The sequence below is a fragment of the Drosophila virilis genome, unplaced genomic scaffold, assembly GCF_030788295.1.
Source record: "Drosophila virilis strain 15010-1051.87 unplaced genomic scaffold, Dvir_AGI_RSII-ME tig00000729, whole genome shotgun sequence".
NCBI classification, from domain to species: domain Eukaryota; kingdom Metazoa; phylum Arthropoda; class Insecta; order Diptera; family Drosophilidae; genus Drosophila; species Drosophila virilis.
The window spans coordinates 22811-48053 of NW_027212820.1; the positions used below are offsets into that span (position 1 = coordinate 22811).

Sequence of the window (25243 nt, forward strand, 5' to 3'; positions counted from 1 at the left end):
AGTCACTTTTGCCAGTGTTTAAAAATGTTTATTGCCCTCGCATGGGCTTAAGGAAAACGGCTCAATTCCCAGTCAAAGTGAATTTTATGGCCATGTGCAATTTCTGGTCTAAAGGGTCGATTTGGGTATTTGGCAGATGAAAAGCGATTTTCTTTGAGCAAGCCCCAGCAGCCGAAGGGCGCCCAAAGACAAACATATAAATATTTTTCTATGCATGTCAATTCAATAGTTATTCATGCCAACTTTTGCAATTTATTAAATAACAAAAGTTCTTAGAAAACATTTTGGGTTTTTAAAGTCTTTTAGCTTTAAGATTGAGCCAACTAATTAAATTTAATTATTGATAATTAACAATTACATGAAACTCAGCAATTGCTCACAAGTAGCTGAAAGTTTTCCAAACACAGCAAATTTATTCAGTTCAATCTACCAAATTTCTGCGGCGGTTGCTATGTCGCTGAGTAATAATTAATTTTCAAATACAACCATGTCCTACGCTCGTCGTCTTTCGCCGAAGCGGAGATAGCGGGACTTCGGGGTGGTATTTAAGAGTTTGTTTGTACAGCAAATGCCAACGCATTCGCATAATTTAATTGTAAAGCGCGAGCTGGAAAATTTTGCATAGCTGACAAAATGTTGTTGGGTGGAAGGGTCGTTGGGGGTGGGGGAGGGGAGGGGAGGGAAGGGAGTGTTGTCTGGGAAGTTACATATATTATAAATGTCTGTGGTGCCATTCCTTGCAATTTATTTAGCATTGCGTTAAACTGCAAGTCGTAGATTTGTACTTGTCTCTGTTAAGCAGCAGCTTATAAAAGAATACAAACTTTCTTGAACAGCATTTATTAATCATATTTCAAATATTCAACATTAGTTAAGCAGATACAACAGTATTATTGCTTGGACACGCCTAAAATGTTCTCTATTTCGCAGATTCGATCCAAGACTTCTTGGTTTCGAGCTCTTTGATCCTTGAGCTTGTCCGCTATGGCATCCAAGGTAGCTGCGATGGCCAACAGCGATACATCCGTCGTATTCAGATCCCTGCGAGTCGGATATATCTTTGCCACGGGCACAACTTCAGACTGATCCCCATATGTATCCGATAATCCAATTGCTGCACCTAAAATTTAATCGTACAATAAAATAGAACTGACAGCAGATTCGCCCGAACCTAAATCCCCAACAGCTGCTGGTGACTCCATTTCTACGGAGCTGATTACTGGGGTTGCCACTGGCTCAGCTACAAGAGCCGAAGTCTCCACGACAATTTCGGGCGTTGCCAATGACTCAGCAACCTGAGCAGGGGTCTCCATGTCAGCTACGGCCGTTGCTACAGGTTCAGATACCGAAATCGGAGTTTTCACGACAGCTACGGTCGTTGCCACTGGCTTAGCTAACGGAGCTGGGGTCTCCATGACAGCTACGGGCGTCGCCACTGCCTTAGTTACCAGAACCTCAGTTTCCACCACAGTTACGGGCGTTGCCACAGGTTCAGATACCGAAATCGAAGTCTCCCACGACAGCTATTGAAGTTTCCACTGGCTCAGCTACCGGAACCGGGGTCTCCTCGACAGCTACGGGCGTTGCACCAGGTTCAGATACCGACATCGGAGTCTCCTTGACAGCTACGGGCGTTGCTACTGGCTTAGCTAAGGGAGCTGGGGTCTCCATGACAGCCACGGGCGTCGCCACTGCCTTAGTTACCAGAACCTCAGTTTCCACGACAGTTACGGGCGTTGCCACAGGTTCAGATACCGAAATCAAAGTCTCCCCGACAGCTAGTGGAGTTTCCACTGGCTCAGCTACCGGAACCGGAGTCTCCACGACAGCTACGGGCGTTGCCACTGGCTTAGCTAACGGATCTGGGGTCTCCATGGCAAGCTACTGGCATCGCCACTGCCTCAGCTACCAGAACTTGAGTTTCCACGACAGCTACGGGCGTTGCCACAGGTTCAGATACCGAAATCGAAGTCTCCACGACAGCTACTGAAGTTTCCACTGGCTCAGCTACCGGAACCGGGGTCTTCACGACAGCTACGGGCGTTGCTACAGGTTCAGATACCGAAATCGGAGTCTTCACGACAGCAACGGGCGTTGCCACTGGCTTAGCTAACGGATCTGGGGTCTCCATGGCAGCTACTGGCGTCGCCACTGCCTCAGTTACCAGAACCTGAGTTTCCACGACAGTTACGGGCGTTGCCACAGGTTCAGATACCGAAATCGAAGTCTCCACGACAGCTACTGAAGTTTCCACTGGCTCAGCTACCGGAACCGGGGTCTTCACGACAGCTACGGGCGTTGCCACAGGTTCAGATACCGAAATCGAAGTCTCCACGACAGCTACGGGCGTTGCCACTGGCTTAGCTACCGGAGCTGGAGTCTCCATGGCAGCTACGGATGCTGCCACTGCCTCAGCTATCGGAGGCGATGTTTCCAAAACAGCTACGAGAGTCGCTACTGGCTCAGCTACCTCAACTGGAGACTCCACGATAGCTTCTGGCGTTCCCACTGGCTCAGTTACCAGAACCTGCGCTTCCACGACAGCTGCGGGTGTTGGCACTGGATCAGCTATTGCAACTGGAGTTTGCACAACGGTTATTGGCAATGCCACTGGTTCAGCTACCGGAGCTAAGGTATCCGCGACAACAGGGGTTGCTACTAACTGTGCTACCGGAATCGGAGTCTCTACGACAGCTATGGGGTTTTCCGTTGGCTCAGCTGCCGGAACCGCAGTCTCCACTATAACTGCGGGTGTTGCCACTGGCTGAGCTACTGCAACTGGAGTTTCCACAACAGCTACTAGCGATGCCACTGGTTCAGCTACCGGAGCCAAAGTCTCCACGACAGCTACAGGTATTGCCACTGATTCAGCTACCGGAATCGGAGGCTCCACGACAGCTACGGGCGTTGCCATTGGTTCAGCTACAGGAACCGGAGTCTTCATGACGGGTACGGGTACTGCCACTGATTCAAATAGAGGAGCTGAAGTCTCCGCGACAGGTACAGGGGCTGCCACAGACTCAGCTACCAGAACCGGTGTTTCCACGACAGCTACTGGTGCTCCCACTAGTTCAGCTACCGGAACTGAAGGTAGGGGTATTGCCACTGGCTCGGCTACCGGAACTGGCGTATCCATGGGCGCCAATGGCGCTGCCACAACGTCAGCTACCGAAAGTGGAGTCTCCACGGCACGTATGGGGGCTGCCACTGACTCACTTAGCGGAACTTGTATCTCCACGACAGCTACTGTTGCTGGAACTAAAGCCTCCACGACAGTTACCGGTATTGCCACTGGCTCGGCTACCGGAAATGATGTCTCCACGACAGCCAATGGGGTTGCTACAGGGTCAACTACCGAAACCGGAGTGTCCAAGGCAGCTATATGGGCTGCCACTGACTCAGTTACCCGAACCGGTGTCTCCACGACAGCTACTGGTGCCGGAACTGAAGTCTCGACGACAGCTACCGGTGCTTCCACTGGATCAGCTAGCGAAATCGAAGTATCCATTACAGTTAAGGGTGTTGCCAAAGGTTCGTCCAGAGGAACCAGGTTCTGCACGACAGCTGCGTGCGCTGCCCCCGGCTCTGCTAAAGGAACTGAGGTCTCCACGACAGCTACTGGAGTTGCTACTGGGGCAGCCACAGGAACCGGCGTCTGCACGACAGGTACGGATACTGCCCCTGATTCGGCCATCGGAATGGGCAATCGCACGTCAGCTACGGAGGCTGGCACCGGATCGACTTCCAGAACTGGAGTCTCCAAGACAGATACTGGTGCTGCCACTGGATCGGCTATAGGAGCTGGAGTTTGCACGGCGTCTGTTGGAGTTGCCATTTGGGCAACTACTGGTGCCGGTGCGTGCACGACAGCTACCGGAACCGAGGTTTTCATTACAGCAAGGGGTGTTGCCACCAGTTCCACTTGAGGAACCTGGCTCTGCAAGATAGCTACAGGGGCTGCAACTTGCACTGCTACAGGATCTACTGGCACGGCAGATACCGTGGCTGCGATAGGCTTAGCTACCGTCTCCGCGACGATGACAGGGGTTACAACTGCGTTTGCAATTAACGCTGGGGACCCTAAGTCAGGGGCGATGGATTCCGCTGGCTTTGCGACCGTAACTGAAGTGGACTCGAGTGGAATCCCGACAGCCGTTGCTGGGGTTGCCATTGTGTTGTTTTAGTATTTCGTTGATTGGTGCTTATGGCGTTAAGCAATTTTTCATTTTTTTTAAATGAATTGCCAATTAAATATCTGTAATTGCCTTTTAGATTTATTTAGCACAAGGTATTCGAAACTGAGACCTTCGGCAAGCAGCTTTCACTTTCATTAAGAGCAAATAGCTGAAAGCGAAGGGAATAGACGAGACATGATAAGTCGCTTAGTCGTGGCCTTCAAAAAGGTCATTGCCCGAAGGAAAGTGATGTTTAAACATGAGAAAAGGCATATCAAAAGCGTAAAATTACAAAGCACACGTGCAATTTTTAACGAACCCGTCGTCATTCACGCTTTTACTTTGTGCCTCAATCGATATATTGAAATGAACTTATTTTTGCATTGGCGCCAGCTTGGCGAGTGTCGTGAAAAAATGCTTCAACAAGCACAGAGCAACTCTAAAAATCGGGGATATATATCTGAAAGATAATGAAGCTGTTGAGAGAAATTGTTCCGGACTGATTTGGTGCTAAATAAAGCCAGAAGGGAATTTAATTGAATAATGGCAAGTTACGTAAGCTGATGTTATGTTCTTTTTAATTGAATTTGATATATTATTTAATTTAATCGAGTTCATTTATGTTCAAATTTGGCATATTATTTAATTTATGACAAATTACTTTTTTCTTATTTGCACTGAGTTTAATTATTGTTGTATAAATTTGATTAGGTTTATTTACGGAATTCTTTATTTTTACGCCGTCGAGCTGCACAACGGAGAAACACACGTTTGACTGGCCATTTAAAAGAATTTTTCATTTTTCAACAACTCTTATCGCTAATTTTCCCTCTTCAAGAAGCCCAACTAACGCCCATTGAGAACTTAAGGCTAAACGAATGTGTACACAAGACTGGAAAAGCCATGAAATGTTTTTATACCCATTAAAAATGGGTAAAATGGGAATACTGTTTTTGTGCAAATGTATGTAACAGGCAGAACAAAGCATCTCCGACCCCATAAAGTAAATTATTATTATTCTTAATCCGCATCAACAGCCTAGTCGATCAACCCATATCCCTCTGTATGTCTGTCCGTCTGTCCGTCCGTCCGCCTGCCCGTATATATTAACGCAAAGATATCAGAAAATTTTGAAATTAATCTGTAAGTACTCCTAGTGCCTGCGCAGATAGACTTTGTTTCCGATAATCGATAACTTACTCCGTTTCCAAGCAATCGATAAAAATCGATAATTTTGGTATAGTTACCAAACATGATATGTTGCTTCTAGAATATTATCACTAACCAAACAACATATAGACTGGACATCCCATACAAACAGCGTTGTCACAAAAACTATCGGAGGCATCTGGTCCAAACTCGCGAGTAAGGGAGTAAGATATACATATGATGTATTGTTGAACCGCTTACTCTACAGGAAAGTGCTTGGCGCACTCTCTTCCATATGATTTGTGCGATAGAACGGCAACGCTGTTAACTTTTATCTCGCTCGCACTTACTCTCAGCTCTCAATGCTCTCTCTATGTTTAGGGATCGTTTCAATGTGTGTGTGTGTGTGTGTGTATTTGTCCGACCAGCAAAACTGCGCACAAATTCAATTTTTCCCAAATGCTGAGGCATTTCTTCCCTTTTGAAGGCACGGCTAATATGAAATGGAGTAAGGGTTTGCCACGTCGATGCGAAATTCTTGCATTTTATCTCGCTATCGTTGGTAAGGGTACCCAAGCGTTGCCATATGTGCATTTAGAATATTTTGGACTCGCTATACACGCATACTTGCATATTTTGTGTATGAATAGAAGCATTTATGCGCTTGTGTGCGTTGCTTGCCTGCCTGCCTGTCCCCGATGCAAATTTAACAAGATTTTAGGATTTCTGATTTTGGACCTCTACACACAGACACACACATACAAATGTCTGTGAATGGGCTGATCATGGGCGCAAAAGAAAATACATTATTGGCACGCGTCTGACGCGCGCCCTTCTTTTTAATGATTTTGATAAATGAATGTTGACCCCTTATTACCTGCAGCAGTTCGTTGGGTCGAATGGGTCAACTTTTGGCAGGCACCTGCATATGGAGGTCAAGTGACTGATCACCAAAATTATTAAAACTATAAATATCTAATCGCTCCTTTTTTTAATTTGGTATATTTTAATATTTTAAAGATATTTATTTTTACTCAAATTTCATTCATCGAATCATTAAAAAGAAATTGTTAAATTTGCATCGGGGACAGGCAGACTGGCAAGCAACAGGCACACAAGCGCATAAATGCTTCTATTCATACACAAAATATGCAAGTATGCGTGTATAGCGAGTCCAAAATATTCTAAATGCACACATGGCAACGCTTGGGTACGATCCCTAAACATAGAGAGAGCATTGAGAGCTGAGAGTAAGTGCGAGCGAGATAAAAGTTAACAGCGTTGCCGTTCTATCGCACAAAGCATATGGAAGAGAGTGCGCCAAGCACTTTCCTGTAGAGTAAGCGGTTCAACAATACATCATATGTATATCTTACTCCCTTACTCGCGAGTTTGGACCAGATGCCGCCGATACATTTTGTGTCTACTTCTGGTACTCATGTCTAGTCTATATGTTGTTTGGTTAGTGATATTATGTATATGTCAAGTATCTTTCATTTTAAATCTATCGCCACCGCAACGCTAACAATACAAAGCTATAAATCAAGTTAATCACCCAACTTTTTTTGCCAAATAATTTAAGCAACAATTTAAATGCAATTGACTTTTTCAGAATACACAAATATTCTATGGTACAATAAAATATAATGTAGAAAATTTCATAAAGATCGGTTAAGAAAATAATATGTAACTGCGCCATCGGCTGGGACAGCTAGCGAATACTTCAAGAATTTCTGTATACTTGTCCACCCAAACATTCATGCGCGCTTGCTTAGCATTCCATCGCATTCTTACAGCATGGTAATTGCGACTTTTTTCTGTTCTGCTATTTTAATTCTTTTTTTTTTTCCTTTTTTTCTCAAAAGTACTTAATTATTGGTGTGGCTGCTAAGAAGAGGCATACCAAGTCTGTCGCGAGTTTGAGCCCTACCGGGGAAAGTGATTTTTTTTCCTGGTATGGCTGTTGAGTAGAGTCGACAGCAAGTAATGCGGTCAGTTGCGAGTTCGAACCCTGCCAAGGGAACCTTTTCTATTTAATTTATTTGGTGTTGGAATAAAAGGGTTCAGGGTATTCCCTAGTCGGGAGCTCTCGACTTATAGATTGAATGAGTATGGGCTAAGTGGCTTTCCGAGGCCTACCTTAAATAATTTACAAGATCTACAAGTGTTTCGGTTAAATTGTTCTTATGCTTATAGAATTGTCAAAAAATATACAATTAACAAATGTAAAACAATGTGTTCAAGGTAAATGGTATATTGTATAAATATGATTTAATAGTTTATTATTTATAAAAATAAACAAAATATAGTTTTCAATTCCAGTTAACTGAGCACATACTTGTTATTTATTTGGAGCTGATTAATTTGTGCAGCTTGTCAACAAATGGTAATGTAACTAACCCACGGCCGCCGGCGCCCAATCCGCTGCAGAGCAGAAGATATTGGGCTGATGGCATTCAATGTCTGACACATTGACAAACTGCCAGGACGGAGGAGTCGCTCAATCGGAACACATTAGCTGGAAAAAATGTAATCGCAGAGAACTAAGAAATAAATCTTTCAATTTTTCGAATGAATAAAGGAAATAAATGCAGCCAAATGTGAAGCAATTCTCGGTTGCATGGGAGGCCACGCCCGCCACCCAGCCACCGCACACTCCGGCTGCTGCAGCCAGTTTCAATGGAGTTGCACATGTCGGCAGAGGCGACAGAAGACGGGTGCGGGTGCGGGTGCGGGTGCTTGGCGTAATGTGATCTGCGTACAATTTGCAGCCGTCGTTTAAGTCCCAGCACACTTGAGACTTGAGACTCTAGCAAATAGTTTTTCAATCTGGCCGAGGAAAGGAATCGCGATAAAGCGTACAAAATAAAATAACGTATAAATAAAGGATGGAATAAAGAATTCATTCGCACAAATGCAAAATGCTTATATGGAAATCATTCCAACGCCAGGCCCCAAACCTCAGACCTCGAGCGACAAAAACGGAAAAAAATGTATCCGTAGGAGACAGGAGTTTGCGTACATTTGCTGGGAGATTGAATTGGCAGTTCAATTTCACGTATTATTGACATTTAAAGGCAAGCATTGGATATAAACTGAAGCCCGCTCTCAACCAGACAACTGAAGCTATTGGCTGCCTATTATTTCATACGATAAATCAATCGAGTGATGTGTGTAAAGAAAGAAGGATAATCAAAGCAGACCAGAAGCAAGTATAGCTTTTTCATGTGGCCAGAATAGATATGTGAGTGGGTATAAATAATCTAGGCAGAATATTAAAGAAACATAAATCAGAAATGAATATTTTAAACTATTTATATTAATATTGATAAATAAAATATATCATGCATATTAAAATAAATTTTCATTAAAATGGGAATATTATAAAAAGTTTATTTTATTTTAAAGAGGTGAACGGAACTTTTTTGTGTGAGTATAATCAATTGAATTGATATTTGTTTAATTATTTATTTTGTGTGGGATTCAAAGGAGAAAAACGTTAATTATGTTGAAATTGGAAGAATGATTTGTCTGTAGCTTAATTTGATATTTGTGAGGTATGTAAAAAAAAATAGACGTCAAAACTAATTATTTTAGGTGATACTTTAGAAAGTAACGAAAAATAAAAAAAAAAATACAAAATAAAATAAATAAAATATTGCTGAGAAAAAATATCATAATAATTTATATGAAAACACAAAAACAAATAATAAAAAAGGTTTTCTTTTATTTCAAAGAATTGAACATATTTGTATACCCTGAACCCATTAAAAATGGGTAAAAAGGGTATTTGAATTTGTGAAAAATGCAAATGTATGTAACAGGCAGAAGGAAGCATCCCCGACCCCATACAGTTATATTATATTTTCTTGATCAGCATCAATAAACGAGTCGATCTAGCCATGTCCGTCTGTCTGTCCGTCCTTCTGGCCGTCCTTCTGTCCGTCTGTTCGTCCGTCGGTATGTGTGAACTGAAATTTTAGATGTGGGTCCTCCTAGTGCCTGCGCAGATTTAGTTTGCTTCCGATAATCGATAACTTACTCCGTTTCCAAGCAATCGATCAGAATCGATATCAACATCAACATTTTTAATAAATTTTGGTAAATATTATAAGCTAGAGTCACCAAACTTGATCTGTTGCTTCTAAAATATTATATACCAGCCATTTACCACAGCCATTTACCACTGTTTCCCAAATCGCTGAAACACGTATTCATTATTATCTTTAATAAAGCTTTGAAAAAAAGTTTGATGCAAATCGGACACAGCTTAAAATTCTCAAAAAATTACTTTCAAATGCACTTTCTTTCGAAGGAGCTTAGATTTCGCAAAAAATGTGAAACACATCTCAATGGATTTTTTATGTAGACCCATGCAAATGAATTTGAAGGCAAAAGGCCACCCATCATCTTTGAAAATAGGTTTGAGGCGGATCCGATGGTTATCAAAAAAGTTTCATACTATCGCCCAATAAATCTTTGAACCGCATTTCTACCGAAGGAGCTTAGATTTTGCGAAAAATGTGAAGCACGTCTCAAATGATTTTTAATATAGAGCTTTGAAAATGAATTTGAGCGCGAAACGTCACCCACTAAATCTTTGACCCCCATTTCCACAAAGGAAGAATACATTTGTGGAAAAGTGTGAAACGACCCTCAAATGAATTTAAACAAACAACTTGGAAATTGAGTTTGAGGCCGATCGGATGGTAATCAAAAAGTTTTATACAAACATTTTTCGCGATTTTCCATACTTGCGGGTGGAATTCATCACATAGGGTAACTACAGTATTCATTTCAGCTTCCTAGCTATTACGGTTTGGGCTGTGCGTTGATCACAAATCAGTCATTCATTCAGTCAGTCAGGACAAACAGTTTTATATATAGAGATATATCAAGTATCTTTCATTTATACCTATCGCCACCTCCCCGCTAACACCACAGAGCTATAAATCAAGTTAACAACCCAACTTATATTGCCAACCAATCTAAGCCACAATACATTTTCTGAAATGTGTCAGAAATGCGTTCAGTGGACAGAGGCTATAAGATATACTGTAAAATTTCATTAAGATAGGATAAGAGATAACCAAATCTATATGTAACCGCTCAATTGAGTGACACAGCTAGCGAAAACCTCAAGAAATTGTATATGCATGTACAAACTAACATTCATGCACGTCTGCTTAGCATTCTAACAGCATGGTAATTGCGACTATTTTCTGTTCTGGTATTTGTATTTTGTTTTTTTCTTTCTTTCTCAAAATTACTTAATTATTGGTGTGGCTGCTGGGTAGAGGCATACCAAGTGGTGCGGTCTGTCGCGAGTTCGAGCACTACCTGGGAAGCTATTTAGTTTTTTTTTTTTTTTTGCTGGTTTGTCGGTTGAGTAAATTCGTCAGCAAGTAATAAAGTCAGTTGCGAGTTTGAACCCTGCAAAGTGAACTTTTTTTTAAATTTATCTATATTACTTCAAACGAGCGCGTTGCGCGAACTGCATTTAGTGTTGATATAAGAGGGTTCAGGGTAATCCCTAGTCGGGATCTGCCGACTAGAATTTCTTAACTGTTTTTAATGTGCGCTCTTAATTTTTGTGTATTAATTGATTGTACTATATTTTGAGGAGTAAGTTACGAGGTAAAAAAAGAATTAATGTTCATATTGGGAGTGTGATTTTATTGGATATGCATTTAAAGTTCATATATGTCTTTTGTACATTATTTAAAAATGCAAGTCAGATATTATTATTCAAATTATTAAGGGTAAGTAATAAGAAAGATTAAATATATTAATTTTTACAAAAATAAAAACTGTAAACAAAATTATAGTATCTGTTAATATAAATATGTTTCATTCATTCATGCCAATACAATATTGATATTAAATATATATTTATCTATACCATGCCAGGAACTTATTTGACTTGTAATACTCTACAAATAAAATAGAATGGAAATTTTTTATTTGTTCATATGTTTTACCTGGAAGGTATTAAAAAAGGAACACACATAAACGTAATTACTGCCATTTGGCACGCACCGCAGGCAAATACAAATATAAATCAGAGCCCGAATCAGTATCGTAATACGGCCCGTAGCATTCGAACCCGGCTTTTGAACGCTTCCGGGCGCATTTTGCTAAATTGCAAATATTTTCCAATTCGCATGCATCAGCAGCCCAAAATGCAAACAATTTTGCCCAGCAGCCACAATGGGCCACAAAAATAAACAGATACCCAAAATGGAGAACGGCAAGACAACACGACTAGAATATACCCTTTGATCAGCATTTGCGATTGTCTTTGAATATATAAATTATATATTCTAAAAAAAACAAGGGTATATATAATTTATTTATATATATATATATAATTTAGAAAATATATATATAAATATATACATATTTACTAACGGGTAAATTCTCAAAAAGCTTTACCACTGTTGCGGTTGGGATTTCCCAAATCGTTGAAACACGTATCCATTAAGTTTTTGTGTAGAGCTCTGAAAATAAGTTTGAAGCAAATCGGACACCACTTAAAACTGCGCCTAAAAATTCCTTGAATCGCATTTCTACCAAAGGAGTTTGGAAAAATGTGAAATACGCCTTAAATTATTTTTCACACAGATCCTTAAAAATGAATTTGAGGGCGAAACGTCATCCACCAAATCTTTGACCCCCAAGTTTTATACAAATGTTTTTCGCGATTTTTCCATACTACAGTGATAATTTCAGCATCCTAGCTCTTACGGTTTGGGCTGTGCGTTGATCACCAGTCAGTCAGTCAGTCAGGACAAACAGATTTATATATAGAGATGAATTAGCAGCTAAAATGTTTAAACCCCACCAGCCGCCCTTCGTGGCTGCAGGGTATTGAAAATGGAACCCATTCAAATGGTTACAGCAAAAAGTCTGTGTAAACCCAACAATTTTCCATGCTGTTGCTGCAATTTTCGCAGCGTTTGGCAATACTGCACAGTCGCAGGCTGCAACTGCAACTGCATCGGCGCAATTTATTTTCAGTTTGATAGGTTCGTTTTTTCACGTGCTTAATTGCGCTTCGTAATGCTGGCCGCTGCGAGGAGATGAGGGGTGGGTGGGGCTCTTTTGGCCAAATGATGACGCGAGGCGCCTTGCAGCGCCTCAGTTGAAAGGTCGCGCTCATCAGGGGGCTTTAATAAATTATTCAAATTAACACGCCTCCGTCCGACTGTCCGGCCGACTGACCATCAGCTTTGTGGGTCAGTTTTGCGTGTTGGTGTGGGCGTGGTCACTGCCGCCTGTGTGTTAATGGACGCTGCCTGCCCACAGTTTGCGGTCGGCAAAAGCCAGCAAAAAAATTGAAAGAAAAAATTATTTCACACGCTGCTAAATAGCAAATTCACACAAACACACGCACGCACTGACTACACCTGCCGAGCATATGTTGTACAAACAGGTAATTTTACTGCATATTTCACGCATTTTTTATTTGCATTCACATTTCAGCCGAGCACAGAACAAGGGGCAAGGGGCAAAGGGCAAAGGGCGCTCACTGAGCGGCACTCGCATTCACAGCTTTTGACACTTGACAACATGATTGTTTTTAAAGCCAGTGATAAATTATGCAGCACACAAAAATACACTCAACAGACCAACACACACACACACACACACACTCACTCACAAATAACAAATAACAACCATAAAATTCCCAACAGCAAAAGAGGAAAATGTCAACAATCGGAACGTAAAAGGCCGCAACAGAAATTCAGGACAAAAGTGTGAAACCCTGCATTAAATCGTGAACGAAAACAACATTACAAATGCATAAAATTTAGATGTCAATGTAGACATTAAATTATAAGCAAATGGTATTATTTAGGCCACATTTGACAGGTAAAGTCTAGGAATATAATTTGTAAAGGTCAAATTATGTCCATTAATGCATAATTTTTTACATAAGGAAAAATAAAAAAGATATTTAAAATTAAAATATAAAGGTTACTTGCTTAAAAATATTGAAAATATAAGTTGTTTAATTTTAAATATGAAATTTAGATGCTGATTTTTGTCGTATAAATTAAAGAGGGTAGTTCTTAAATAAATAATAAATTTCTTAAAAAAAATTTCATAAAAAAATTGTAATATTTTTATAAAATCCCTTAAAATATGTGAAAAGAAAATAATTAGATTAATATATAAAATTTGTATATTTTTTTAATTTAACAAGTGCCAATCAGAACTCAAGAGTGTCCTATAATAAATATAAAATTGAAATGCTGAAACACGACAAGGGTCATTCCTAGAATAGAAAAAAATAAAAAACTTCCAAAAATGCCTGAATTAACATACATATTTAAAATATAGGCAAATTTTGCATCAAATTGGGCCAGCCTCGCGGCAAAGAAGTTCCAATGAGAGCAATTTAGAGAGGTTTTCTAAAAACACGAGTAAATTGCAAAAACGTAAAACATAAAGTTGGTGAAGTGAAATATAATTAGGCATTAAATAAACAATATTTATAACGTAATTGCAGCTAATAAAGCTAGCTAAATATGTTCATAAACTAATTAAGATCTCGTTCGAGTTGAGCAACAGAATTTGTTTTTATTGTTCTTCGCATTCCATTTATCCACTGCAGCTGCTAGTGGTTAATTAACTTGAATGCCGCAATGTATTTAACGCAGCTCAAGGCCCAAAGAAAAATCACAAAAAAATATAAGGAAAAAGGCGAAAGGGTTAAAATCAAACAAATCTTAAAAGAAAGCGAAGTGAGCGCAGAGAGAGGAGGCCTTTGGAAAATCCACTCCGCCCCTTGGAACTGGCAACTGGGCGGCTCGCAATTCGCGTAACTTTTATCATTAGTCCGTTGGGAAATTTAACGGGCACTTAAGTTCTTCACTCGTTTTCAACTTATTTTCGCAGCCAGTATTGTTTCGCCATTTTTGCGCTATCTCGCGTTAGTTTTTCGTATGTACTTTTTTCCCACATTTTTGTAGGCTGGCAAGCGGGCAGGAAGGGCGTGCAGCTACTTCTGCAAGGCAGGCGGGCACGAGGAGCGAGCAGCTATGTCTGCTAGTGCGGCTGTCACCTTTAACTTGCGCTGCCCGGCGTCAAGTGCACAGAGCCAACATTCCGCACCTCGGCTGAGAAGTTTATTCAGCGGGGCGTAGACCGAATGAGCAGAAAATTTATTTTATGCGCTCTTTACTTTTTTTTTGGTTTTTGGCCAGAGGCAGGAGAACAAACAGACCAAGCAATCCAAAAAGGTTAGCTACATCGTTTATATGAACTTTTCTTTGTTTTTTTCTCTATGTTTTTTGTTGTTGTTGTTGTTTTTTTATTTGTTTGTTTCTTTTGTTGCTGTTGTAGTTGGTTCTTTCGGAACACATACATTTGGTATGTTTTTTTTTCGAGTTTTTTGCTGTTTTGTTTTTTTTTTCGCTCTAGAGCGTATATTGTTGCAATTTATTTTATTGCATTTTGTGTAGAGTTTTTGGATTTAATTTAGTTTGCGAATCGCTTCTTCTATTTTCCGGGTACTGAAAATTATTCTATCTTTCTCGGAAATTTAACAAGTTGCCAAGTTTTTAATGTGAAGAATCAAACTTTTTCGATTTGTATTTTTTTATTTGACTCTCGTATTTTTATATGCATGTTGTGAAGGTATTTTTAATTGAGATTTTGAACAAACCATTTATTTAACCCAATTTTAATTAAAATACAAAATATGCATTGCATATACAATTTGTTAGAACATGGTTCCTGCTTAAATACATTGCAAGATTGAATTTATGGCAATTTTCAATTGGTTTCTCAAGCAATCTGGCAACGCTCAATTAGTTTCATGGCTGCATTAAGTTGGCTGTGCCTGAATCTTTTTTGAAAGCATTTGAAATGCGCATGAAATTGTGTTTATGCACTCCTTTTCCGCACCAAATGATAGCATAAACCCAATATATATAAACATCTGAAGCATCTATTTACTATACTGAGCAGCAGCTATCAATGATGTTTGCACCATGATACTGGCCATTAAACAGCAACACTTCCTGCACAGACACGTACTTTAACGCACACACACGCACATTTTCATTTCCTAGCCAAATACTTGCAACATGTTACAAAATTGCATGAGCTCAAGACGACATACAGTATGTCAATAAAGTGTTTTTACTAACAAAAAAAAACTAATTTTTTGGGTTTAGTTGAAAATAAATGTACCTAAAAGTGAGAATTTTTTTTCAATTCTAATTTATTTCGATTCTATATTTTTCCTAGAACTTAATGGCAAAAAGAATTGTTAAATAACATTACCCAAACATTTTATAAAATTAAAAAACTAAAAACATTCAAATTTTATGCTGTCAATAAAGTGTTTTTACACGAAACTTTATTACTAAATAACAATGTTAAAAAAACAGGAATATTTTTTTTTAATACTTTGTGTGGCTGCCATTAGCGTCACATACAGCCTGCAATCGCCGTTTCATTGAAACAATAAGGTTTTGTATGTATGTTTCTGGAATCTTCTGCCATTCTTCCAGTACAGCAGCTTTTAAATCAGTTTTTGATTTTGGACTCCGCTTTGCGACTTTTTTTTTCAAATATGACCACACATTTTCTATTGGATTCATATCTGGACTTTGTGGTGGAGTGTCTAACACCTTTCCACAGTTGTACAACAGCCAAACTCTTACCATATGAGCTTTATGCTTCGGGTCATTGTCCTGGTAAAATTTAAAAATTGGCTTATTGTCCTCATAGAATCCAAATTTCTGTGCACTACTGACGAGATGTGTCTGTAAAATGCTCAGATATTGTCTAGCATCCATGGTATTCTCAATGAAGGTCAAATCTCCTACACCCTTGCTCGAAATACACCCCCACACCATCACTGATAGTTTTCCGAATTTAACGGTTGGAATAATATTGCGGTTTTCCAACGCTGTTAGTGGCTTTCTCCAGACTCTGGATGGCCCATCGTTGTAGAATAGCATCATCTTGCTTTCGTCACAGAATATGACGTTACTCCAAAAATCGTTCGAACTATTTACATGGACTTGAGCGAACGATAGCCGCTTCAAAATATTCGCCGCCGATAGTAGAGGTTTTTTCCTGGCAACTCGTGATGTGTAGTCATTGGAATTCAGTAATTTTCGGACAGTTTCATGTAACACATCAACACCACTTTCTTCCTTGAACTCCTGAGCAATATCCCTAAGCGAAATTTGTGGATTTTTCTCAATTTTTCTCAGAATTTTTCGCTTATCTCTGTCAGAAATTTTGCAGGGTCGACCACATACTGGCTTTGCCTCTAGCCTATCTTCCTTATTGGCTCTGTTTAATATGTTGTATATCGTTGCTTTTGATAAATTAAACATATCAGCCAGTTCCGAGACTTGACGTCCCATCTGATGGTTATAATACACCAGCTGAGCGACTTCAAAAGTTGTTCTTTTTCCTGGCATTTTATTTTTCATAAAATTAAAGCAAAACGTTATAAATTGCAATAGAAAATGACAAGAAAAGTCGAAGACACAAGAGAAGCCAAAACGCATGGGCCCAAATCTAACGGGATCACCCAAAAGAGAACGGCAAAACAATTTACCGTAGCTGTAAAAACACTTTATTGACAGCATAAAATGTGAATGTTTTTAGTTTTTTAATTTTATAAAATGTTTGGGTAATGTTATTTAACAATTCTTTTTGCCATTAAGTTCTAGGAGAAATATAGAATCGAAATAAATTATAATTGAAAAAAAATTCTCACTTTTAGGTACATTTATTTTCAACTAAACCCAAAAAATTAGTTTTTTTTTGTTAGTAAAAACACTTTATTGACATACTGTATCCGAAAGTTGTGTCTCTCTGGTTTTAGGCCATGCGGATGGGAGGTTGGGAACGCTTAAAGAAATGTCAATTACATTTGTCGATGTGGCTGTTGTTGTCGTTGTCCTGCTTGTTGCTGAAATTTCAAATTTTAGTCTGTAACAATTCCACTCGCTATGCCCTTCGTCATCCCCTAGAAAGGGTAGAACATCTCCACATATCGCTCAAACGGCCCACATCAAGTGCCATTTCTTGAACATTGTGCGTTTCATATTTATCGTGGGATTCAGTTCGTGTTTGGGTTTGGATTTGGGTTTATGGAGCTGAGCACATGTTGAATTCGAGCTAAAAATGATTCTCGTTCTTCGAAACATTGCTTCACTCTTAGATAAAAGTTCGAAATACGACCTCATGTACGCAGTTTATGAACTTTTTACTAAATGCAAGCAAAATTCCTCAACTGAGGTTTTTAGTTTTTAAACTAACAAAAATGCTCATTTGTTTGGGTTTCCTTTAGAGAAACAAATACGATTTCATTTAATTAACTTATTGTTATAAATGAATTTATGGCTTTGCTCACATTTTCAAGCCATAAGTGTTGCAGCAGTTTTGTTTTGTTTTGGGTTTGAGACTTACAAATATTCAGGGTAATTAATTGTGCCTATACAGTTTTCTAGCTACCTAATTAATGCCCGTCTATAAAGACTTAACCTTTTCATAGACAACGATGGTATACATCTAAAAACCAAGTCCAGTTATGTTTCTTTACATAGTATTCAGAACAGTACACGGAATATAACAACTTGATACATCTAGTATAAAGTAGTAGTCTACTGCGTTTACTCATTGAATTATTTATATGCCAATTTTGATATTTAGTAGACTTATTCAATATCTTGACACTACTAACATTTTCATTTGGGTGTGTCGCAGATGCTGCACTGATTCGATTTTGATTTTCTCGGCACATTCTGTCTGGTGCGTTGTTGTCGAATCGTGCAACAAATGTTAACTGTGATTTGTGGCACTTTCCCAAGTGTCAAACTGATTTTGTGCCGAGCAAATTTACACACCCAAAAACCCTGCCCGCCATGCCTCAGCCTGGACGCCGTCTCGTCTCTAAGTAAACTGCAGAATATTATTGATAAAAATTCCGCATTCTCTTCATGTTGCGGTTATATCTATGGGAATATATAAAAATTTTCCTAAGTACTGGCACGCTTCGTTGAAAGAGCAACAACAGCCGCAGCAGCAGCAGCAGTTGGCATTGCATTTTACCTATGAGTATTCCAAGTTCCAAGCTCTAGCTGGCTTTTTTACATTTCTTTTCCAGCTGCTTCTATTCCGTTTATTCCGTTTAGAAGTCTCAATTTATTTTATTGGATTCACTGGTGCGTACACCATTTATTTATCATTTCTCTTTATTTAATTTTTTTTCTTCTGATTTTATATTTCGTTCTCAACCTTCAGAATTTATGCCCTGTAATTCACGAATGTGGGGCATTTGTGGCTATATCCTGTTAGATTCATTTTTGATTTAGCTCTTCTTGCAGCTGGAATCAGCGATTCTCAAAAGCTTAGCTCAAAAAAGGACGCAATGCATTTTTGGATTGCGATTCGCAAGTGATTTCGTGAAATTTAAATAGTTTTATTATGTGATTATATGGCTCTATTTATCTATCTATATATACATATTTTTTAATATTTATTTTCAAGTCATTTTTGCTGGGCATCTCTCAGTGGCGTAATTTTCTCCTTTTCATATTTTCTATTTTGTTGATTTGTATAACTTCATTGACTTTGATTTTGTTGTGCTGCATAGCACTTGCATTCAAGAATTCTCTATGACAGGGCCATTCGGTATAAATCATGCGCTTAAATCAATTATTATGGATTTTTCACAGATATATACATAAATATTAAATTTCTTTGGTAATAACTTTGAGTAGCTAAACGCAAATGTTGCAGCAAAAAGAGGTTTCAAATTTCGCTTGTTAAGAAGAATAAATTAATAAAGGAGAGCTTATAGTATTTGAATTATGCGCCAGTGTATAGGTTTGAATAAGGTTAAGGGGTTTAACTTATCTTAGATTGAGCTTAGGTGAGTTTTACGTTAGTTTAAACTACTAACATTAAGTCAGTTAATGCCTTAGTCTATTTGAGTGATTTTAAAGTTAGCAACAGCTAGAGTATAGGATTAAGTTATTTTAAGTGAGGTTATGTTGGGCTAGTTATTTAGTCTTAGCCCTAGGTTGGTTTCGTTGACTAATGCCCAGTCAGTCCCGGCCTTAAACTTATTTGTATGCATTGAAGTTAGCTCCTATGCGACTATAGCAGTTGATTAGGTTAAGTGAGAGTTTAGGTTAGGCTTGAATTGATTAATTTAAGGTTAGGTAAGGTTAGGTTAGGTTATGAAGTTGGCCACAGCTAATTAACTTTTTTGCCTATCTCTTGGCCTTTTCAAGCATTCTAGTTACTACAGCAAAAATGTGGAAAATTGTAAAGGAAAAGCAGCAATTTGCACTTCATCATATTAAATGTGCCCCTATTAGCTTAACAAGTACCTGACAAATAAGTTAATTCTCGTGCGTAAACATGAACGCACATTAACGCACCCCTCCCAGTCCCAACCCCAGCCCCTCCCTCTCCCAAAGCACGCGCAGAAGAACAGCAGGCAGGACACCCCCGCTGCGTTTTCCAACTAAACTCCGAAGCTTTCGCCCGATGCTCGCAGCATTTCATCAACTTTCGCACAATAATAGCAAAAAAAAAAGAAGAAAACTCGTCCTACTCTTGAGGGAGGGGGAGAGGATATTCACATTTGGCTGTGGCTGCTGTGCCTTTTGCTCATTTCCAAATACGGGCAACCTGAGGTTTGTTTTAATTTGCTGCTGCTTTTCTATGGGGCTGCCGCCGGTGCTTGCTGTGCTGCTTTTCCATTGCCATTGCCATTGTCTTTCACCGTTTGCGAACCAAAACTTTTGCATTTTCTCATTTTCGGAAAATGTGCAAAGGGATTTGTTTTTCATGGTTGTGTTGCGCGTATTTGTATGTTTATGTTTTGTCTGATATGATTTCGGCTTTTGTCCGTTCGCCCCCTCAGTTAAACTACGAGTATCTGTGTATCTCTGTCTATATGTATGTGTGTGTGTGTGTGCCTGAGTTCCTTTGAGATTATGCGAGCCCAACAGGCTGGTGCTGCTTATTGGGTAAGAAGGGGCGGGACAAGCGCCCAAATAAATAAAGACCAAGTACATCTGTCTTACCATAAATTTCAGATGTGTGTGTGTGCTTGTTCGTCAGTCCTGTGTGGGCGTATTCCCTAAATTACAAAGTACCAAGTACACGTACTTACAATAGACACACACACACACGTGTCCGTATACATGCATGTTACGCTCGACCTGTTATGTCTTCTCGACCAATGAATGAGTTTATCTGATTGCCTTCAGTGCATTTTACTTCCAATCCGTTCTACGAAATGCGCAAACATTTAGTCTACATTATTTTAGAACAGTTTTCGCATTCATTAAATAATTTAAGGTATTTAAATAGTGAATAAATGTGTGAGCATATACATATGTGTCGAATACGTTGGCTAATTTGTGCAGTATTTAATCATTTTGAGATTCTTATAATCAGGCAGAAAATGTTGTAATAAAAATTGATTGGCAAATGAAAACTGCGTTCTCACAACTTTCAGAAGTAAAGTTTTAAGTGCAATTCATGGTAAATCTGTTGAATTTTAAGTCATCCACATACTTATATTCAAGTTTTGTAGGCCATACATGAATGTTATATAAATATCAACCAAACTTTACGGGTATGTGTTTTTTAGCCTTAAAGCCAATTTAAATTATTTAAATCCCATTTATATAGATTTAACATTAAATGCATGTCCTACAAAACTAATTATTTTAACTTATATTCAGCTCTAAAAATTGCGCTACAAAAATTTACAATGGGAATTCGATGTGAAAATTAAATTTATTAAAATCATTTGAATTGATGGGAATCATCTGGCATACTTTTAAGTTTGAATTGTATATTAAAATGCAGTAAAAAGCTAAATAAATTAACTCAAATTTCCGTTTAAAATATCAATTAAATTTTAATTTAAATGATCAAAATTCAAGCTCTTTTTATTTAGCTGGCTACCAAAGTTTTATGCATACATTTATTTACATACATAAAAATACATATATACGTAGCTAAGGCATTTCCGGCTGGGCTTTGTTGGGCAGAGCCAAAGAGCCAAAGAGGCCGCTTGGCCAAGGCGAATGCCACATGCTGTGGCTGCTGTCGGAGCGCAAATTACATTGTTTTATTTGAATTACGATTCGTTCAATATCCTGGCCAGGAGATGGAGCTGCCTGCCCCCTGGTTGCCTGGCTGCCTGTCTGTCCGCACGTCAGCCCAGCCAGATGACTGACTGGCCGAGACATAAAAGCAGCTTTGGTGTAATTTAATTTGTGCCACTCAGCGCCAAATGCGTGTTTATGTAATTGTCTCAGCGTGTGAGCGTGTGTCTGCGCAGGGCATCTGCGTAATACGAACCGATGTTCGCATACTTGTACTTTAATAAGTTGCATATCATTAAGGAGCGTCGAGATCAGCCTAATTGAATAAATCAACGCAAAGGACATAATGAGGAGCAATTCGCATTGTTGACGGCATTTCGAATATTCCGGAATTGGCTCACTTTTGATTCGGTTGTACGTGGCTGGGCTTTTAAAACAATTAGCTTTAAAAACTTTGCTGTTACCTCGCTTATAACTTGCCGTAAACAACTCTGCGCTGGCAACACTTTGCAGACCCTGGCAACTCTTTTTTTTTGTTTTCTTTTTTTTTTAACCTGCCCGTCACAGTGTTTATATTGTCTGCGGCGCACGCTGAAAGAATCCGACAGGAATCTGCGCTTCATGTGGCACAACCCAACGGACCTGAGCTTATTTTCAATCTTTTTTTCATTTCGTTGTTTTTCTTTTGACGTCGCACGTGCGCCGCACCAGCAGCACGTGATAAAAAATGGCGCCCAGGCCAAGAAAAAACAACTGTAAATACAAGGATGATGGCTTACTTAGTCGGCCAGGTAATAAATGGCCATAGTCGCCACAGCCACAAATGACGCTTGAGCTCGTTATCCTGGCAGCTACACGGATCCCTTTGCCAAGAAAACTGGTCCCCCCTTCCCCCTACCAGACCCCATAAGCATGACCCTCAACTCTTGAGAAAATTTGATGAAATATCATAATAAATTGCATAACTTAACGATATACTCTATTTTAAGTAATTGTTCAACTGCGGGTCTAGCATTTGCTTTTATTAAGGAATATTACGGCTATTCGAACAAAAGAAAATATATTAAAACATTGATAATTTATTTTATAGTTCTATGAAATATGTTCTATACAACTAAATTTTTTTTACATACCTAAATTTAACAAGTGTTTGATATTCTGTTAATAAAAAAAAAGGATTTATAAAAATATATATATTTAATATATAAGGTAAATGAGATTTAAGCAATTCGATTAAATAAAGTAGTATATTTGATAAAGAAACATATCTATATTTCGCAGTCTTTAAATAATACAAATAGTTATAATAAAAATTATAAATACGTACAATTTAATTTCTTAATAATTTTTTATAATAAATAAGTTCACCAAAAATTATATATTATTATTTTTGTAAATCAAGATAATTAAATAAAATTTGTAGTGTTGACTTATTCATACACCAAGTCGGGGCCAATCGAAATATTTTTTAATACTAATAGCACCTATATCATATTTCAAACATTTTCCATTCCTTTTTCGTTCAGAAATCTCACAATAGAGCACAAATATTATTCTGTCCACTGTAGCATATTATTCCATTTGTGGATATTGCTTAAATTTTGGACAAAACCTAAAATTTCCTAAACTTGCCAGCGAAATAAAACGTTGAAATGTGGGTGGAGTCCAGCACATTGCAACTGCCTTCGCAGCGCATTATCTATAGCAGGTGGAACTGCATGGAAGTCGCCCTTTCTCACGTCTAGAAAACTGCACAAAAAGCTTATGGCGGCATTGTGGTTGAGGCAGCGCCTAGTAGGGGAATGCAGTTACGCTTCAAATAGCTTCTAGTGTCTATCTGGGAATACTTTTCTTTTTTTTTTTTGTGGAAAGACATATGCTTGGCACTTAGGTTCTTAGGCAGCAGCAGTTAGGTTGTTACCACCTTGTGCACAGGTTGGGCTAGTTTTTCACAGCCCTTGCTTCTGCCCTGCGGCGCGTTCATTCAGCAAGTTTTCTAGCGTTTTCGAGACTCACGTATGTTTGTGGTAAATGTTTTTCAATTTCTTTCGAGGTAACTCGCCAAGCGAAACGCGTCCAACAAAATGCACACAAATTCAGCGTTTTATTCGCACCTGCGGCTGTCTGGCTTTTTTAAGGTGTTTAGCTGTTCAATTTCGTCTGTGCGTTTGTGTATGGCTTTGTGAGTGTGTGTATGCGCGGAAATAGAGCTTATTATGGCCCAATCTCTGCACTCTCCTCTGCAGCCCTTACCAATATGCAGCTAGTCCTCACAGGACCATTCGCGCTCTCATTTCACAGTTCACAGATGGCTTTGAATCGAATTGAAAAAAATGGGAAAAAGTGCCATAGAATTTCCCTTGAATGAGCCTTCGTTTAGATTTCGCATACAATTCTCAAGAGCCGTCTAAACACTTGGGTCCGCCATTCCAGCTAAGGCCCAAAACATGTTGGCACTTTTCTGCCGCATATTTATGAGCGTGTGTGTGTTTGTGTGTGTGTGGGCGTCAGCTTGTTAATCTTCAGCCACTTGATGAGGGGGCACAACATTGAAATAGATTAAGATTTTAAATGATAATTAACCTGAATTCTTAAGGGGAATTAAAACTGTTATAGAGATTGCTCTGAAAAGGCGAACGTGCTGAGGGTCGGAATGTGAAAAGTTGACATGTAAATAGATTGATATATTTAGATATGTTAGCTATGAGTTAAATATTAACATAATTTTTCAAAATGTGTGAAAAGATCTTTACTATTTGTGAGTACATACAATAGCTTGGTACATAATATAAAACAAATTGCTCAAAATCCATTCGATTGGGTTAGTTGTCCGGTCCAGCATAGCTCGGGTATGCTTGCCCTATTCTCGATTAGAAAGCTCTAATAATACAAGTTGTAGCTCATTTGATGTGTTTCCCTTATTCAGCAACAACACAAGTCAAACAAAAATACGAATGAACTTCAAACAAAGCTTAACAAACTACTTGGAAATAGTTGGCAATGCGAAAAGGTACAAGGTGAAGGTTTTTCTCTGATGCAAAAATGCATAATTATGGGCGTGTCTCTCATTTATTTTCGCGCTGAATTAATTAAAAGCTCACTTATGCACGGAATTTGCATAAAAATGACATTTTAATTGCGCTTCATCTGTGAAGAGCAACTTGGCGCCATTGCCAACGCCTTTTGTGCCGACGCGTTATGAAAACGGCCAGCGAACGCCGACAAACAAGACAAGGGCAGTGCAAAAAGACTGGGGTAGGGGGGCGAGGGCATAAGAAAGGTGCAATAGGGAGCCCGGGCGAAAAGTGCGCTCGAGACAGACAAGAACACTCGGCGAAACACTAGAAAACGCACTTGCGCTACGTAATGAAAAAACACATTTTCTTTGCTTCGCTTTTTGTTGGTGCAGGAGGAGGGGCAGTGCTTGTGAAATATTTTCTTGGAAATCCCTTTGAAAGCCTTTGGTTATGCGCTAGACAAACAAATAGAAATATTTATTAGATTTTATAGATTTTTCTCAGCGACTTTTGCGCAATCGTATTCAAAGAGCCAATAAAACTTGAATTGGAATTTGTGGGTTCAGCAAAAGGTGAAAAATGCGTTGAAGGGCTGCGCTGGCAAGTCTCAAAGATATTTGTTTAGGATTGAAGCAACATTTATTTATTTATTCTAATAATAATAATAAAAAAAAAAATAATAATAATAATAATAATTATAATTTATTTATATTTATATTTATTTATTAATGGTCGACAAAACGAGTGTCTTCCTCATTATTCAAAAGGTTGTACAATATAAGTATATTCT

At 38.9% G+C, this 25243-nt stretch overlaps 1 protein-coding gene across 5 annotated transcripts; it reads right to left on the reverse strand.

Annotated features, from left to right (window-relative positions):
- Positions 1 to 824: 824 nt before the first annotated feature.
- Positions 825 to 4938, reverse strand: LOC116649773 (calphotin-like). Of its 5 annotated transcripts, none has more exons than XM_070210795.1 (3): positions 4897 to 4938; positions 1172 to 4255; positions 825 to 1120 (listed from the first exon to the last, which is right to left on the reverse strand). In XM_070210795.1, exon 2 carries the CDS (start codon positions 4169 to 4171, stop codon positions 1850 to 1852), a length of 2322 nt encoding a protein of 773 aa, XP_070066896.1. In that variant the 5' UTR covers positions 4172 to 4255; positions 4897 to 4938; the 3' UTR covers positions 825 to 1120; positions 1172 to 1849. The 5 variants fall into 5 exon arrangements, with proteins under 5 accessions (XP_070066896.1, XP_032296151.2, XP_070066895.1 ...); XM_032440260.2 differs by having other exon boundaries at positions 4837 to 4936; XM_070210794.1 differs by having other exon boundaries at positions 1172 to 4265; positions 4837 to 4936.
- Positions 4939 to 25243: the final 20305 nt, after the last annotated feature.